Here is an 18,108-nt window from a genome sequence, read left to right as displayed (position 1 = left end):
CAAATGAATAAGCACAGTTTTTGCTGATTTTTGTTCTTGGATATTTTTTATGTGAAGATAACTTTTCATTACTCATTATGTGTTCGTTTGCAGGATTGTAAGAAAGGTCCCGCTCCACTGATGAGACGCAATAGTGTCACACCTCTTGCAAGTCCTGAACCAAACAAGAAACAACGGATCAACAGCTTTGAGGATCTTGCATCTGCCCTGGCAGGTTGTGCATCTCAGGAACCATCTACTGTGCAAACTACACAGGTTAGAATTGTCTTCTAATATCTTCAAGTCCCTGTCTAGCCTTACAGTCACAAGTGGAATAGGGCGTTATTGTGCTCCCAGAAATTGGAAACCGTGTTGCCTGCTCCTTTCTCTGCTTGCTTTTAATGTGATTTCCAAACTTCTTAATTTTGAGCTATACTTAAAGTGATCCTTTTTCTCCCTACAGCCTTTGCTAGGGAAGGCTTGCCTGTAAGTATTTCCTTCATTTCCATTCTTTTCTGCCATTTGATTAACATATTTCCAAGTGCAAGACCTTTTTAACTAACCTCCTTATAAGATGCATAACCTGCTTGTGTGATCCTGGCTAGATTAGATCCCATTCTACCGCTACCTTACCCTATTACTAGAATAGCACAAATGTTCTCGAAATTACAAAATATCCTTTACATAATAATTGGTCGAAAGGCCAATGCAGTCGACCTTTTAGGATGGGTGAGCACCCACAGACTTTAATCTGCGTTCCTCTCCCCTCGTTTTTAAGGCTCTCACTTTGTCATTACTTCACATTGGCTACCTTATTTTTATTTAGAAGGTAATTGATTGAGAGCATGTTGGCCATTCTTCTCATGTAAAGTGAACCCTCTGAAAAGTTTCTCCTCCTGATAGAGGAGGACTTATTGAGCACACTTAAGTCTGAGTTTTGTACCCTTGTTAAATCCTCTCCATTTCTAAATCTTTGGCATGCTTGGTGTTTCCTCCATAGTAGGGCACATTGCTAGATGTTCTGTCGTGTCTGCGTATAATAGACCCACACATTTTGCATAGACATGCATGTCATTATTGTGTTCTGCATTAAAATGCAACTATTACCATTATTCATTATTCTCTATATGTCACAGTATACTATTATGGGTGCCTGGATATTATTTTAGCCAGGAAATCTATATTGGCTGGTAGACCCTGTAATGTTGGGTTTACACCACCTTTTGCCTTCTGCTGGGCTTCCCCCCAAAACTGTATTGAAGCAATGGATCTGTTCAGAGAGGCAAACTGAGTCCCAAGCATTCATCTTTAGACTCATTTGGACCTGCTTCCCATTCATTTTTGCCAGACTGAGTAGAGTAGTCTGCCACAGGCAGTGTGAACCAAGCCTAAAAAAGACCAAGGTTGTTTGTGTAGATCATATGACCCTGAACACAACAGGCAATGTTTTAGTTCTTTTGTGAATCTGAAAGGAGTAGAAGATTGGCATTGGCTGCGGTCTAGATTTAAATTTGTATAAATATTTGGGTGGATATGTCCTTTAACATATATATTTGATTTTAAAGGGCTATTCCCGTATGGGAAATTGATAGCATATCGCTAGGATATGCAATCCATGTCAGAAAGGTGCAGGTCCCATCCTCTGGAAACCACTCCTATCTCCAGGGAAAGGGGAGCAGTCGGTCATGTGCAACCAACCTCCATTGACCGCTCGGAGAGGTGGCCACGCTACCAGTGAATGGAGAGCAAGTCGTGCATCTCTTACTTCAGGGGCCCAGAGCTGGGACCCACACCTATCTGACACATGGCTTATTCTATTATTATGCCATCAATGTCCCAAACGGGAATACCCCTTCAATAGGAGATGTGAATCCAACTTTAAATTTCAAACAAGTTACTATTAGCCTCCTCCATTGCAGATCACGCTGACACTGTAACTGTCACATAAAGAACCCAGAAGTGGATTATAATAAATACTGCACAATGGTCGTAGGTGCACCGTTGTTCACGTGTATATGACTGTTGCTCTAGTGTGCTGTAATTCTTGTTGCATGCTTTGTGCATAAAATAAGTAACATTAATATGTGAAATGATGCATTTACCTTTTTATTGCAGGGCATAAGTGAACCTGATCTTCACGGACAGTTTAAGACCTGTCAAGTCAACAAGTGATCATCTTGTCCCTTTCTGCGTTCCGTGCTCCATTACTAAAGCTTGTCTGCAGATTTCTTCTCTTTGGACTCAAGTGTTCGAGCCTGCAGCTGCTTATGTCTGAACGCATTAAATCAAACTGGAAAAGCAGATAAACACCAAAGGGTTTTGTTTTGTTCTTAGTTCCTTCTCCTACCAAGAGTTGGGCATGGAGCCTCCGAGTCATTTCAGTTATGGGGTGCACAGCTGGAGCTGCTTGTACGCCGACAAATCTCGTCTTGTGTAATTATGTTTTACTTCTGTTTTTATTAATGTTCCATTTTGTAGTTATTGCCCAGTTGATTTTTATTTTATACGGTTTTAGATGAGTAGTGAGTAATTACTTAAAAACGAATAAAAAGCTTAACACCCTTCCTTCCCCATTGTGAATGCCCTGAAACATTCTGATATATTGAGTATGCTTTACCCTACTATCCTATGTGTGACATTCACACTGTGGTACAGGGTGCAGCTCCAGATTGCTCTTACATGAAGCTTAAATGGACTCTTCCTGCTCTTGCAGCCCTATCCCAGGTAGTCTAGCTTGCTGTATTGATGCATGCATAGGCAGAAGTGGTCAGCCTTTTGAGCCATATATCATGTCTCCATGTGCCTCAATGGGAATATTATCATATTCTATGGTAAAAAGAATGGAGACTCTTATATGTCTCCCCAAAAGCTGCTAGTAGAGAACCGTATTCATTGACTGCTTTCTATAGCCCGAGCTTTCTGGAGCTGCTTCTACTGCTAAAGCCTTCACTTCTAGGCACACACACACTTTATAAATGTGGCACCAGGATCAGCCATATCGTTGTGCTCTTCTGGCTGAATCCTTGAAGAGCAAAATGATCTAAATAGTTTGGAGGGAGGATTATATTTTTGTACGGTTTGACTTTATCTCAAAGATGCATATTTGCACTTTAATGTTTGACAGGGTAGTGAGTTTCAGATGATGCTTAGAATTCATGGCGTGGACAAATGTGCCGGGACTGACTCCTTTTAATCAGGGATGCTCAATCTGCGGACCTCCAGCTGTTGCAAAACTACAACTCCCAGCATGCCCTAGTAGCTGTAGGCTGTCTAGGCAAGCTGGGAGCTGTAGTTTTGCAACAGCTGGAAGGCCACAGGTTGGGCATCCCTGCCTTAGATGAAGTCCAATATTCCATCAGACGCCTAGAAATACAATGGCAAAGTGTTTTTCATATGTTGATCCAAATTGCTACGAGAGCCACCATTGCGGTTGCACTGGGAATGATTTATTGGACTGCATATTTGGATTATATAGTCATCCAATAGAAAAGTGTGGAACTTGCAGTTTTGCAGGTCCACGACAGTTGACTGTGGCCTGCAATAACACGTTTGTGTGGAATTTTCTGTGCGTAATAATAATGTTTGACTGGAAAATTGTTTTTTTACTTTTTTGATGTTTTGTTTTAAAGAGGATATGTCACCAGGAGTCACAATGCAAATGGCATACATTGTTAAACCGATCTTGGAGCTGATGAAGCTGGTGTACTTGCTTTGAAAGTCCATGTCAGATGTGTTGTCTAATAGTTGTTTTTGAAAATTAAATGTTTTAGGAGTTCAGGTCATAAAAATTGTAAAAAAATAAAATAAATAAATTATGCAGCCATTCTGACGTGGATATTCAAAGCAAGTACACCAGCCTCGTCAGGTCTAGGGGATCTATGTATGCCGTTTGCATTGTGAAATCTGGTGACAAATCCTCTTTAAGATAATTTAAATTCTTCAGTTATATAGAAATATAAGGAGATCACTCTCAATGTCACCAGAGGCCACTGGATAGTGCATGTGCATACACAAGGATTTTGTTAATGTTGGGTGTTGTTTACCCATATCCATAGATCTGCAAATGTTCTACATATAATCCAGTGATCTCTGGGTCCACCTTTCTTTTAAATGCACCCATGGGTACATGGGTCATGTAATGGTTAGTGGCATTGTATTGACGTCTGACCAGCACAGTAAACTAAATTACCCCCATCAGGGGGGTTTAACATTTATTGTGTTTTATGCTGGTCATTCCTCAGTTTCTAGGTGCTCTTGGCTTTAAATAACTATGTATTTCTAGTACTGGAATGCATTAATGTTACAGGAGACCAACAATTTTTTTTAAATTGTTTTGTTATTAAGACTCAGTTTTTTTTATTCTGTTTTAGGTATGCTATTTATTTATTTAATGTTGTAAGTTCAGCTTATGCTCCCATTACATTTGTGACATGTTAATTATATCTTTGTGTGTGTATTTGTCTGGTACGATTGCCTAAGAGAAACTATGTCTGCTGATACAAGACATGTCTTTCAGATATTTGTATATTTTGCAGTTGCTGGACCAATAAAATTAAAACACTTAGAATAATGTATTTTTATGTTTCGCCTTTTGTGAAATGACAATTTGTCAAATTTTGGCTAGTCTCCAAGTTTATGGTGAGTAGAACTAAGACTTGAAGGGATTTTGCAGGGGATTTTTGTATTTAATGGCCTATCCTCGGGATAGGCCATCAATATCAGATCAACGGCGGTCCGACTTGTATGAGCGCCGCCTCCTTCAAACTGCTCATCTGCGGGGGATCTGATATTGATGGCCAATCCTGAGGATAGGTCATCAATATAAACCACTTGCACAACCCCTTTTAAGCATGTTTTTTAGTGCAGATTAACACTCTACATTGGGCTTTGTAGTCTGGTGCAGCGCCAAGTCCACTGTTAGGAATTTACCGCACCTTTCATACAGCTTGTCCTCTGCAGCACACCCCAGATACAAGAGTGTCACCTGGAAGAACTTGTAACTATTCTTCATGTAATGGGTACTGGGCCTCATTTATCAAAACTGTCTAAAAGGAAAACTGTCTTAGTTTCCTATAGCAACCAATAAGAGCTTGTCTTTTATTAGTGTTCTGAAAAGAAATGAAAGGTGAGCTCTGATTGGTTGCTGTTGGCAACTAAGACAGTCTTCCTGTTAAACAGTTTTCATAAATATGAACCATTGAGCCCTATGCAATATTCCTAATGGCAGTGTCGGGCAGCATGATGGGAATACAAAGGCAATCTACATTCCAAAAAACCATCCAGTTTCCCAGCAGTGTTCCATTCTAAACTCTCCTTAGCTCTCCCCTGAGGACCTTTCTTACACGGGTTTTCTCACAGAGCAGTGTTCCGTGGCGGATCCAGAGCCTGGTCTTGGGAGGGGCATTCCAGATTATTTTCTGTCCGCCGCCACAAGATTAGACAGTGTAGCGGTATACTGTATGTGTGGCACAGTGTAGCGGTATACTGTATATTGTGTGGCACAGTGTATGCTATATGTGTATAACATAAACATATTTTACATGAAAACGTACAATTGCTTGGCCCTTGGGGATCTCGGACACCACTTCAACACTTGGCTGGGGGGCTCGATGGAGCTGATGTTGTGTTTTAGCCTAATGAAAAAGATTTCCTAAAGGATTTTGAGAAGGGGCAGAGCAGGGAGGGGCTGGTGCTGCTACTAGGGGGTCATACCATAGAGGAGTAATAAAGCCCACCATAATGCCCCCCCCCAGTAGTAATAATTCTCCTTATAATAGACAGTGCAAAAAATACCCCCTTGTAATGCCCCAAGTTGAGCTAATGTCCCCATAGTGCCAGTATAAAATACCCCTATATAGTGCTCCTCTCCCCCCTTCCTCCTAGTGCCCCCATAATGTACCGGTATAAAAAGGCCCATATATAGTGCCCCAGTAGATGCCCTCAGTGTCCCTCATAATTTGCAAGTATTAAATACCCCTTATTAGGGCCCCATGTAGATGACCCCATAGTACTCTACCCCTTCCCCATAGTACCCACCATAATGTGTCCCAGTATAAAATGCTACTGTACAGAGCCCCCCATATAAAATACCCCTTCTTTGTGGCCTCAGTAGATGCCCCTATAGTGCCCACCAATAATGTGCCAGTAAAATGTGCCCCCATAGATGCCCCCCCATCATGTGCCAGTAACAAGAGGGCCTCCCCCAATCATGTGCCAGTAACAAGAGGGCCTCCCCCAATCATGTGCCAGTAACAAGAGGGCCTCCCCCAATCATGTGCCAGTAACAAGAGGGCCTCCCCCAATCATGTGCCAGTAACAAGAGGGCCTCCCCCATCATGTGCCAGTAACAAGAGGGGCCCCCCCCCATCATGTGCCAGTAACAAGAGGGCCTCCCCCATCATGTGCCAGTAACAAGAGGGCCTCCCCCATCATGTGCCAGTAACACTATTGTACATATAAAAAATAAAAATAAACACTTATACTTACCTCCATGGCAACGATGCGATGCATGTCTCTTCCGGCCTGTGTCCCGCGCTGTATGGCTCAGGCGGCGCGATGACGTCATCGTGCCGCTTGCGCCGGCCTCTGATAGGCTACAGGCACTAGGCCGGCAGCTTATCAGGGGAAGGGGACACTCCTCTCCCTCCCCTGCCCGTTCACATTTGCAGCACAGCCATCTGTATCGCTGTCCTGAGGACGGCGATACAGATGGCTATAGAGATGAGCGCTTCCACAATGGAAGCGCTCATCTCCCTGTGCCCTGCGGCCGCCGCCCCCACCTCTGAGCAGTCCCGGATCCGCCAGTGCCTTGGGTGGGACTAAACTCTAGCAGGTCTTGGGAGTGCAGGTGCACTCAGTGCAATCTACCGCTCTGCCTCCTTCCTCCCTGCTTTTAATTGGTGCCCTGGGATTCACCCATCCTGTACACAGAACAACTCTGATGGTCATGCTATGCAAGGTCAGCACGTTCAGCACATCAGCAGTAGGGAGCAATGCTGTCGTGGAGTATGACATCTTTTCAATGTGATATTATGGCAACCATGATGGTCCTTCTGCTCCCTCACCCTTTTCCTGCAGTTCTGCTTGCTCACCACAGGCAGAGAAGACACATAGGATGGTTGGTTCATAGCTAGAAGTACCATATAACTAATAAATAAGGGAGCTAGTGTTCCCACTGTATAGCACTCTAGTAAGACCACCTCTGGAAAACAGTTCTAAATACCTCACCTACAAAATACATTAATAAAATCAAACCGGTCCAAAGACTGGCTACAAAAAATGGGGGTGGGTATAAAACATATTACTCATCCGGAAAGACCTTAAAGCAGTATTCCAGTGCAATAATGTTAAATAAAAATCGGGTTGGAGACATGGAAAAACATTGGCCAGTCTAAACCGTTTCTGGTGGTTGGAGCCCGAGAAGAGGAAGTGGAGAGGCATCTGGAATGGATCCCATTTTTATCTAAAATTATTACACCAAAATACCCATCTTAAAGGGGTTATCTCATTTCAGCAAATGACATTTATCATAAAAAGAAAGTTAATGCAAGCCACTTACTAATGTAATTTTGATTGCCTCCTTTGCTGGCTGGATTTCTTTTTTCCATCACATTATACACGGCTTGTATCAGGGGTTATGGAAACTGCTGCTGCGCATATACCAGGTGGCTGGGACAGGAGCTGCTGCACATGCATGTTAATGTGTGTGTATATAATATATGATATGCAACTTTTTAAAAAGTCACTATCCCTGCCAACAAGAACGTTTGAAATCTAAAACTCTTAGGCTGGGTTCACACTTGAGCGTTTTACAGCGCGTTTGAACGCGCTGTAAAACGCTCAACACATGAAAACCAATGCTTCCCTATGGTCCTGGTTCTCACTTGAGCGTTTTACAGCGCGTTTGAACGCGCTGAAAAACGCCCTACGCTCAAACAAGTTCTTGAGCTTCTTTGGGGCGTTTTGACGCGCGTTTGTGGCCATAGGACACTGCAGTCAATCACACAAACGCGCGTTTACTATTGCAAAAAACGCGCATAAAAACGCGCGACAAAAACGCGCGTTAAACGCGCATATAAAATGCGCTCAAGTGTGAACCCAGCCTAAATCTTTATTAAATATCCACTTAAAAATAAAATAATAGAAAGGATTGACCCTCATTAAACCAGAAAACGTATAAAAATAATGACAACCGGGGTATTGCTGGAAATATTCACTCTTATCGGGGTGTATGATAACAAACACCCTCACATGGAGCATTTTAAAAAGTCACATCTTTATGCCAGGCAACCACCTAATGCCGCTGGTATACTTTTAAAGATATAGGTGTACACCACATTGCACTTGCCCAATATTTTATTACTGTGCACTATTTCATAAATTTGGCACAACATTACAAAGCAGAGACAAACTTAAAGGGCTTCTGTCACCCCCAAAACACATTTTTTTGGGCTTGTTAAAATCCTTATTTAACGACACTTCCCTATATAGGGCTCTTACCTTTTGGCTGTGGCTTCTTTTCCTTAAAGGGCTTCTGTCACCCCACTAAAGTGATTTTTTTTTTTTGGGGGGCTAGTTAAATTAGTTATATAGCGATATATGAAAATATAATTGTGTTCCTTACTTTGATCCAGCAGTTTATTAAAAAAACGAAGTTTTATAATATGCAAATTCGGTCTCTACCGGCAAGTAGGGCGGCTACTTGCTGGTAGCTGCTGCAGAAATCCGCCCCCTCGTCGTGTTGATTGACAGGGCCAGCCGTGATCTCCTCCTCCGGCCGGCCCTGTCAGTATTTCAAAAATCACGCGCCTGTGTTGATTCGGCGCAGGCGCTCTGAGATGAGGAGGCTCGTCTCCTCAGAACTCCCTCAGTGCGCCTGCGCCGATGACGTCTTCTATTTCGGTGATGTCATCGGCGCAGGCGCACTGAGGGAGAGTCAGGAGCTCTTGGATATTCAGGACTCATCATTATCAGCTGGAGCTTTTCAATACAAGATGTTGGCAGATTGACTGGGTCAATTAAAGAAAGTGAGCCAGCATTTTGCTAAGAGATTCAGTCACTTATTTATGTTGCCCTTAGTTAGGACACCATAAAACTGGTGACAGGTTCCCTTTAAGGTGAAATATGGCCGTGTCCTTAAGGGGTTAAATAAAGATCAGGAGGAAAGTGTTAATAATAAGAACACAAGAACAAGGAGGCATAATAAGGGGGGGGGGGGAGAGATCAGCAGCGATATCAGAAATATTATTTTATGGAAAGAGAAGCAAATCTTTGGAACAATACTTCCAGTAGATGTGGTTAAAAATCAGCAGTCAGTGGGAAGAGAGATACTATAAGGGCAACCTAGTCTTTTCTAAGGTTTCTATAAGATGATGTAGGAAGCAGCAATCTGTGCACTGCAGATTGTGCAGGAGTAGAGAATTGGCCCCTGTGGCCCTTTTATTTGAGTAATATCAAACCAATATATTGAAAAAAATTGAGGAAGGGAGTTTTATATTAAAAGTTGTTAGAGATGGGTGGACATACTATACAGTAGTTCTCTAGGAGAAAGGGTAAATAGCTTTCATACAAATCATTACCGTTCAGCTAGGCATTGCTAAGAAATTCTGAAGTTCAGCTGGCAGCCTGTGGCCAGCGTGGATTAATTTTTTTTCTGCAGAAAGTGCCTATGTGACTACAGTCAGGTTCAGCCTTAACTAAACATTACATCAGTTCTCGCCTTCCAAGAGGAGGAGAACTACACTATGTGACTGGGCAAACAGGCTCCTGGCAATTAACACACCTCCCTGTGAGCTCAGCTGGGCTGGATTTTTGGTGGTGTTATTCTATCTGAAGCCATATGTCGCGCTGGTTTTCTTATCTGCAGACAGAGGCCCTTGTTTGCTATATATTGTACATGTATGCTAAAAGCCTTTATAAATTAATGCTTATTTTGGCTATACATATTAGACTAATGCTTGGTGTAAAGAAAGAAAAAAAAACAGCTGAGGTTTGAGTCTGAAATTACTTGCAGCCATGCTGCAGTTCTGTGCACATGTTAGGAAGGACTTACACGTGACACAGTGCTAAACCAGTGCTGCAGTCCCTCAGTTCTTAGGATTGGCAGGGGTCCCAACAGCAGATAAATAATAAGAAAGCGAGTACATATCCTAGCAATATGAAGTAAGGAAACTCTTTTAAATGGGTGTCCCAGGATTTTGTTATGATGACCTATCCTTGGGCCATTAACATCTCATTGGTGGGGTTCTATGTTGCTCCGGCACCAAAAGCTGGTACCAAAGCACTGCAGTTACCAGCCCCAACAGTCGGTGGGGATGTGAAGTGTTGGACTGAGAATAGGCGATCAACAACAAAATTCGGAAATACCCCTTTAATGAAGACCTATAACCAAAAAATGCAGTACAATCTGCAGCCAGCATGTTATAGAGCAGGATGAGCTGAGCAGATTGATATATAGTTTTGTGGGAAAAGGTTCAGTAAAATTTAATTTATACATTTACATCTGTTTTTTCTGACTTCATTGTTCACAGCGGAGGTGTTATCAGTGACTGACATCTATTTGTGTATACACACTTACACAGAGAATACTATCAATCATTGATAACACCTCCTCTGTGTACAACTATCAGTGACTGACAGCTATCTCTGTATACACACTTACACAGAGAATACTATCAATCACTGATAACACCTCCCCTGTGTACAACTATCAGTGACTGACAGCTATCTATGTATACACACTTACACAGAGAATGCTATCAATCACTGATAACACCTCCCCTGTATACAGCTATCAGTGACTGACAGCTATCTGTGTATACACACTTACACAGAAAATATATCAATCACTGATAACACCTCCCCCGTGTACAACTATCAGTGACTGACAGCTTTCTCTGATAGTATTCTCTGTGTAAGTGTGTATACAATCACTGATAACACCTCCCCTGTGTACAACTATCAGTGACTGACATCTATCTGTGTATACACACTTACACAGAGAATACTATCAATCACTGATAACACCTCCCTGTGTACAACTATCAGTGACTGACATCTATCTGTGTATACACACTTACACAGAGAATACTATCAATCACTGCTAACACCTCCCCCGTGTACATCTGTCAGTGACTGACATCTATCTGTGTATACACACTTACACAGAGAATACTATCAATCATTGATAACACCTCCTCTGTGTACAACTATCAGTGACTGACATCTATCTGTGTATACACACTTACACAGAGAATACTATCAATCACTGATAACACCTCCCCTATGTACATCTGTCAGTGACTGACATCTATCTGTGTATACACACTTACACAGAGAATACTATCAATCACTGATAACACCTCCCCTATGTACATCTGTCAGTGACTGACATCTATCTGTGTATACACACTTACACAGAGAATACTATCAATCATTGATAACACCTCCTCTGTGTACAACTATCAGTGACTGACAGCTATCTCTGTATACAAACCTACACAGAGAATATTTTTCACTGATAACATTTTGTGGTGACAGACAGGGGCGTACATATAAATCATTGGGCCCCATAGCAAGAATCTGAATTGGGCCCCCTAACTCCGCCCACTAGCCAACCCTTGGCCCATCCCTGTACCCCACGTTCAGCATGCAGGCCACAGGTGGTACAAGCTTACACACAGCCCCAGAGAATAAAGAGTTAAAGCAGTGACGTCACCTCCTTCTGCAAAACAAAAACGTTTCTGAAAACTGGAATCACAGGAAGGGGGAAGACGACAATACGCCCCCCTGAAAGCCACAAGCAGAACAGCATTTCCCCGGATGATAAAAGTCAGCAGTCAGACGCCCCTGTGAAAAATAGAGGTTGAGGAGACACAGGGTGAAGAACTGCAGGCAGATGGGGGCGCAATAGAGCAGCCAGTGCGAGAAAGGCTGTAGTGCATTGGCCTGGGCAATACTTATACCAGCTGTACATATATAATTATATACAGGAGGAGATACCCAGATTATACCAGCATGCTCCATATCACTATATACAAGAAGATGTATACAGTATTGCATCTTCTTGTATATAGTGATATGGAGCATGCTGGTATAACCTGGGCATCTCCTGTATATAATTATATATGTACAGCTGGTATAAGTTATACATCTTCTGGTATATAATATACCAGAAGATGTGTAACTTATACCATATACGTTACAATATGTACATATATAATTATATACAGCAGATCCCCATGTTATACCACCATGCTCCATATCACTATATACAAGAAGATGTTATACCGTATACATATTATTGTATATAGTGATATGGGCCATGTTTGTGTAACCTGGGCATCTCCTGTATATAATTATACACTGCGTGCAGAATTATTAGGCAAATTAGTATTTTGACCACATCATCCTCTTTATGCATGTTGTCTTACTCCAAGCTGTATAGGCTCGAAAGCCTACTACCAATTAAGCATATTAGGTGATGTGCATCTCTGTAATGAGAAGGGGTGTGGTCTAATGACATCAACACCCTATATCAGGTGTGCATAATTATTAGGCAACTTCCTTTCCTTTGGCAAAATGGGTCAAAAGAAGGACTTGACAGGCTCAGAAAAGTCAAAAATAGTGAGATATCTTGCAGAGGGATGCAGCACTCTTAAAATTGCAAAGCTTCTGAAGCGTGATCATCGAACAATCAAGCGTTTCATTCAAAATAGTCAACAGGGTCGCAAGAAGCGTGTGGAAAAACCAAGGCGCAAAATAACTGCCCATGAACTGAGAAAAGTCAAGCGTGCAGCTGCCAAGATGCCACTTGCCACCAGTTTGGCCATATTTCAGAGCTGCAACATCACTGGAGTGCCCAAAAGCACAAGGTGTGCAATACTCAGAGACATGGCCAAGGTAAGAAAGGCTGAAAGACGACCACCACTGAACAAGACACACAAGCTGAAACGTCAAGACTGGGCCAAGAAATATCTCAAGACTGATTTTTCTAAGGTTTTATGGACTGATGAAATGAGAGAGTGTCTTGATGGGCCAGATGGATGGGCCCGTGGCTGGATTGGTAAAGGGCAGAGAGCTCCAGTCCGACTCAGACGCCAGCAAGGTGGAGGTGGAGTACTGGTTTGGGCTGGTATCATCAAAGATGAGCTTGTGGGGCCTTTTCGGGTTGAGGATGGAGTCAAGCTCAACTCCCAGTCCTACTGCCAGTTTCTGGAAGACACCTTCTTCAAGGAGTGGTACAGGAAGAAGTCTGCATCCTTCAAGAAAAACATGATTTTCATGCAGGACAATGCTCCATCACACGCGTCCAAGTACTCCACGGCGTGGCTGGCAAGAAAGGGTATAAAAGAAGAAAATCTAATGACATGGCCTCCTTGTTCACCTGATCTGAGCCCCATTGAGAACCTGTGGTCCATCATCAAATGTGAGATTTACAAGGAGGGAAAACAGTACACCTCTCTGAACAGTGTCTGGGAGGCTGTGGTTGCTGCTGCACGCAATGTTGATGGTGAACAGATCAAAACACTGACAGAATCCATGGATGGCAGGCTTTTGAGTGTCCTTGCAAAGAAAGGTGGCTATATTGGTCACTGATTTGTTTTTGTTTTGTTTTTGAATGTCAGAAATGTATATTTGTGAATGTTGAGATGTTATATTGGTTTCACTGGTAAAAATAAATAATTGAAATGGGTATATATTTGTTTTTTGTTAAGTTGCCTAATAATTATGCACAGTAATAGTCACCTGCACACACAGATATCCCCCTAAAATAGCTAAAGCTAAAAACAAACTAAAAACTACTTCCAAAAATATTCAGCTTTGATATTAATGAGTTTTTTGGGTTTATTGAGAACATGGTTGTTGTTCAATAATAAAATTAATCCTCAAAAATACAACTTGCCTAATAATTCTGCACTCCCTGTATATGTACAGCTGCTATTACCATCTGTACATATATATGAGCCTCCCCCCCCCCTCCTGAGTCCTCTATGAGACCCCCAAAATGCCCAGGGGATGGGGAAGTAGGAGGAAAGCACACTGTCCTTTATGAGAACCCCCCCCCCTCCACCTCCTTGCTCCCTCCTCCCTCCTCTCTATGAGTCCTTGATGCATACTACATGATGAACCAACCATATAGACCGGCCCCAGGTCCGGTCAGGAGCGGTCCTTCAGTCCGGGAAGAGGGGGGTGGGGTGTCTGCCACTGCACTGACAGTGGCTGATAACTTCAGGCGGGCAGCACATATGAGCGGCGCGCAGGGACTCCAGAGGATGATACGCCGAATCGCCTCACTGGACTGTATGTATGGCTGCCTGTGCCAGCAATACACTGGCCAATCAGCAGCAGCCTCTTTGCGCTGATTGGCCAGTGTGAAATGCAGCCCGGAGTCTCGCTCCTTCAGGTCAGTGATTGGCCAGTGGCTCTGACAGGGGGGGGAAGTGGTTCGGAAGAACACACAAGTGCCGCTGCGCTTCATATTAACTAATTAACTAAGTGTGCAGACTGCAAAGCAAACAGAGGGGGCGGGGCCTTCCGTGCGCTCCGGGCCCCCCTATGCCACGGGCCCCATAGCAACGGCGTGGCCTGCCTATATTGGCGGTACGCCACTGGTGACAGGTCCTCTTTAAAGGCAATATTTAATCAAAAAATTACATTTTTAAATCACATTTTTATGTTAAATTTCTTTTAGAATTTTTGGTGACTTTTTTTATTTATTTTCCAAGTAATTTCCATATTTAAAAAATGTATATAATTCTGCAATTTTTACACTGGCCGCTAAGTCTAATATTAGTGAAGATATGACCGGCACTCACTGGTAAGTTGCATTTCTTTTGTCTTTATTTGTCACATAATGATACAATAGTGACGCGTTTCGGCTCTATGTATGAGCCTTTCTCAAACTCAGTTTGAAAAAGGCTCATACATAGAGCCGAAACGCATCACTATTGTATCATTATGTGACAAATAAAGACAAAATAAATTGCAACTTACCAGTGAGTGCCGGTCTTATCTTCACATTTTGTCCCGGAGACACCGACTCGAGACACGTGTTGGAACACGGAGTGCTGACTGTTTTCTTTCAAAGTCTAATATTAGGTCATGATTTCCTTTACAGGTAACTCGTCATTAGCCCTTATTGTTATCACCACGGGCAGAAATACAATGATAAGTAAAACCTCTATATACAGTTGCAAGAAAAAGTATGTGAACCCTTTGGAATGATATGGATTTCTGCACAAATTGGTCATAAAATGTGATCTGATCTTCATCTAAGTCACAACAATAGACAATCACAGTCTGCTTAAACTAATAACACACAAAGAATTAAATGTTACCATGTTTTTATTGAACACACCATGTAAGCATTCACAGTGCAAGTGGAAAAAGTATGTGAACCCTTGGATTTAATAACTGGTTGAACCTCCTTTGGCAGCAATAACTTCAACCAAACGTTTCCCGTAGTTGCAGATCAGATGTGCACAACGGTCAGGAGTAATTCTTGACCATTCCTCTTTACAGAACTGTTTCAGTTGAGCAATATTCTTGGGATGTCTGGTGTAAATCGCTTTCTTGAGGTCATGCCACAGCATCTCAATCGGGTTGAGGTCAGGACTCTGACTGGGCCACTCCAGAAGGCGTATTTTCTTCTGTTTAAGCCATTCTGTTGTTGATTTACTTCTATGCTTTGGGTCGTTATCCTGTTGCAACACCCATCTTCTGCTGAGCTTCAGCTGGTGGACAGATGTCGTTAAGTTCTCCTGCAAAATGTCTTGATAAACTTGGGAATTCATTTTTCCTTCGATGATAGCAATCCGTCCAGGCCCTGACGCAGCAAAGCAGCCCCAAACCATGTTGCCCCCACCACCATACTTCACAGTTGGGATGAGGTTTTGATGTTGGTGTGCTGTGCCTCTTTTTCTCCACACATAGTGTTGTGTGTTTCTTCCAAACAACTCAACTTTGGTTTCATCTGTCCACAGAATATTTTGCCAGTACTGCTGTGGAACATCCAGATGCTCTTGTGCAAACTGTAAACGTGCAGCAATGTTTTTTTTGGACAGCAGTGGCTTCCTGTGGTATCCTCCCATGAAATCCATTCTTGTTTAGTGTTTTACATATCGTAGATTCGCTAACAGAGATGTTAGCATATGCCAGAGACTTTTGTAAGTCTTTAGCGGACACTTTAGGATTCTTCTTCATCTCATTGAGCAGTCTGCGCTGTGCTCTTGCAGTCATCTTTACAGGACGGCCACTCCTAGGGAGAGTAGCAGCAGTGCTGAACTTTCTCCATTTATAGACAATTTGTCTTACCGTGGACTGAGGAACAGCAAGGCTTTTGAGGATACTTTTATAACTCTTTCCAGATTTATGAAAGTCAACAATTCTTAATCGTAGGTCTTCTGAGAGCTCTTTTGTGCGAGGCATCATTCACATGAGGCAATGCTTCTTGTGAAAAGCAAACCCAGAACTGGTGTGTGGTTTTTATAGGGCAGGGCAGCTGTAACCAACACCTCCAATCTCATCTCATTGATTGGACTCCAGTTGGCTGACACCTCATTCCAATTAGCTCTTGGAGATGTCATTAGGACTCTAGGGGTTCACATACTTTTTCTACCTGCACTGTGAATGTTTACATGGTGTGTTCTTTAAAAACATGGTAACATTTAATTCTTTGTGTGTTATTAGTTTAAGAAGACCGTGATTGTCTATTGTTGTGACTTAGATGAAGATCAGATCACATTTTATGACCAATTTGTGCAGAAATCCATATAATTCCAAAGGGTTCACATACTTATTCTTGCAACTGTAGATAATACAGGATCCACCATTCACAACAGGTGATATCACAGCTTATCTACTTCACCCTGACCTCTGCACAGGTTACAGGTTATGGCTAGAAAACTGTGCCATTGAAGTCAATGAGGTCAGCTCCAGTCTATTGTGTCTGTGGCCCATAGAGCTGCTGTCAAAAGACAGGAAGTCTTAACATATTTTAGGCCTAGTAGCAATCATCTTTAACATGAGATGAGGATTGGGACAATTATCAGAAATGAGTGTTTCTGGGAATGCTCATTTCTAGGTACACTAATGCCTGATTATTGCCCCATGTAATGTGCCAACAGGTACTCTGGTTATGGTCGGCCTGTACAGCTTCCTTAAGTGCATCTTTTAAGTGTATTTGAGAACTATACTAGAATCGAACCATCGAACTGAAGTTAACATGTTCTGCTCTTTCTTCCTTTAAAAGGGTTCTCCTGGAATTAAGAAAATAAAAATACTTACAGTCATGTGAAAAAATTAGGACACCCTTTGAAAGCATGTGGTTTTTTGTAACATTTTTAATAAATGGTTATTTCATCTCCGTTTCAACAATACAGAGAGATTAAAGTAATCCAACTAAACAAAGAAAACTGAAGAAAAGTCTTTTCAAGATCTTCTGTAAATGTCATTCTACAAAAATGCCTATTCTAACTGAGGAAAAAGATAGGACACCCTCACATGTATTCCCTCTTAAATTGGCTCAGATCTCACACAGGTATATCACACCAGGTGCACATAATTAGTAGATCGTTACTCTGCATGTTGAATGAGGCTTGCCCTATTTAAACCTCAGACATTTAGTTTGGTGTGCTCCTGACTGTTGAAGTGAGAGTGAGCACCATGGTGAGAGCAAAAGAGCTGTCAGAGGACTTCAGAAAAAAGATTGTAGCAGCCTATGAGTCTGGGAAGGGATTTAAAAAGATCTCAAAAGATTTTGAAATCAGCCATTCCACTGTCCGGAAGATAGTCTACAAGTGGAGGGCTTTCAAAACAACTGCCAACATGCCCAGGACTGGTCGCCCCAGCAAGTTCACCCCAAGAGCAGACCGCAAGATGCTAAAAGAGGTCTCCAAAAACCCTAAAGTGTCATCTCGAGAACTACAGCAGGCTCTGGCTACTGTTGATGTAGAAGTACATGCCTCTACAATCAGAAAGAGACTGTACAAGTTTAACTTGCATGGGAGGTGTGCAAGGAGGAAACCTTTGCTTTCCAAGAGAAACATCGAGGCCAGACTGACATTTGCCAGAGATAAAGTTGACAAAGACCAGGACTTCTGGAATAATGTTCTTTGGACAGATGAGTCC

At 42.3% G+C, this 18,108-nt stretch overlaps 1 protein-coding gene across 3 annotated transcripts in view; it reads left to right on the top strand.

Annotated features, from left to right (window-relative positions):
* Positions 1-4,559, top strand: part of PFKFB3 (6-phosphofructo-2-kinase/fructose-2,6-biphosphatase 3) — a 63,299-nt gene extending 58,740 nt beyond the window's left edge. For 2 of the 3 annotated variants that reach the window (XM_040413330.1, XM_040413328.1), the window contains exons 14-15: positions 94-255; positions 2,095-4,559. In XM_040413330.1, the coding sequence (XP_040269264.1) occupies positions 94-255; positions 2,095-2,151 (219 nt within the window). In that variant the 3' untranslated portion in view covers positions 2,152-4,559. Of the gene's footprint in view, positions 1-93; positions 256-442; positions 466-2,094 lie in introns of all 3 variants that reach the window. The other variant, XM_040413329.1, reaches the window with a different exon arrangement.
* Positions 4,560-18,108: the final 13,549 nt, after the last annotated feature.

Source organism: Bufo bufo, chromosome 1 (assembly GCF_905171765.1).
Source record: "Bufo bufo chromosome 1, aBufBuf1.1, whole genome shotgun sequence".
Lineage (NCBI taxonomy): Eukaryota > Metazoa > Chordata > Amphibia > Anura > Bufonidae > Bufo > Bufo bufo.
This window is presented reverse-complemented; position numbering and strand designations above follow the sequence as displayed.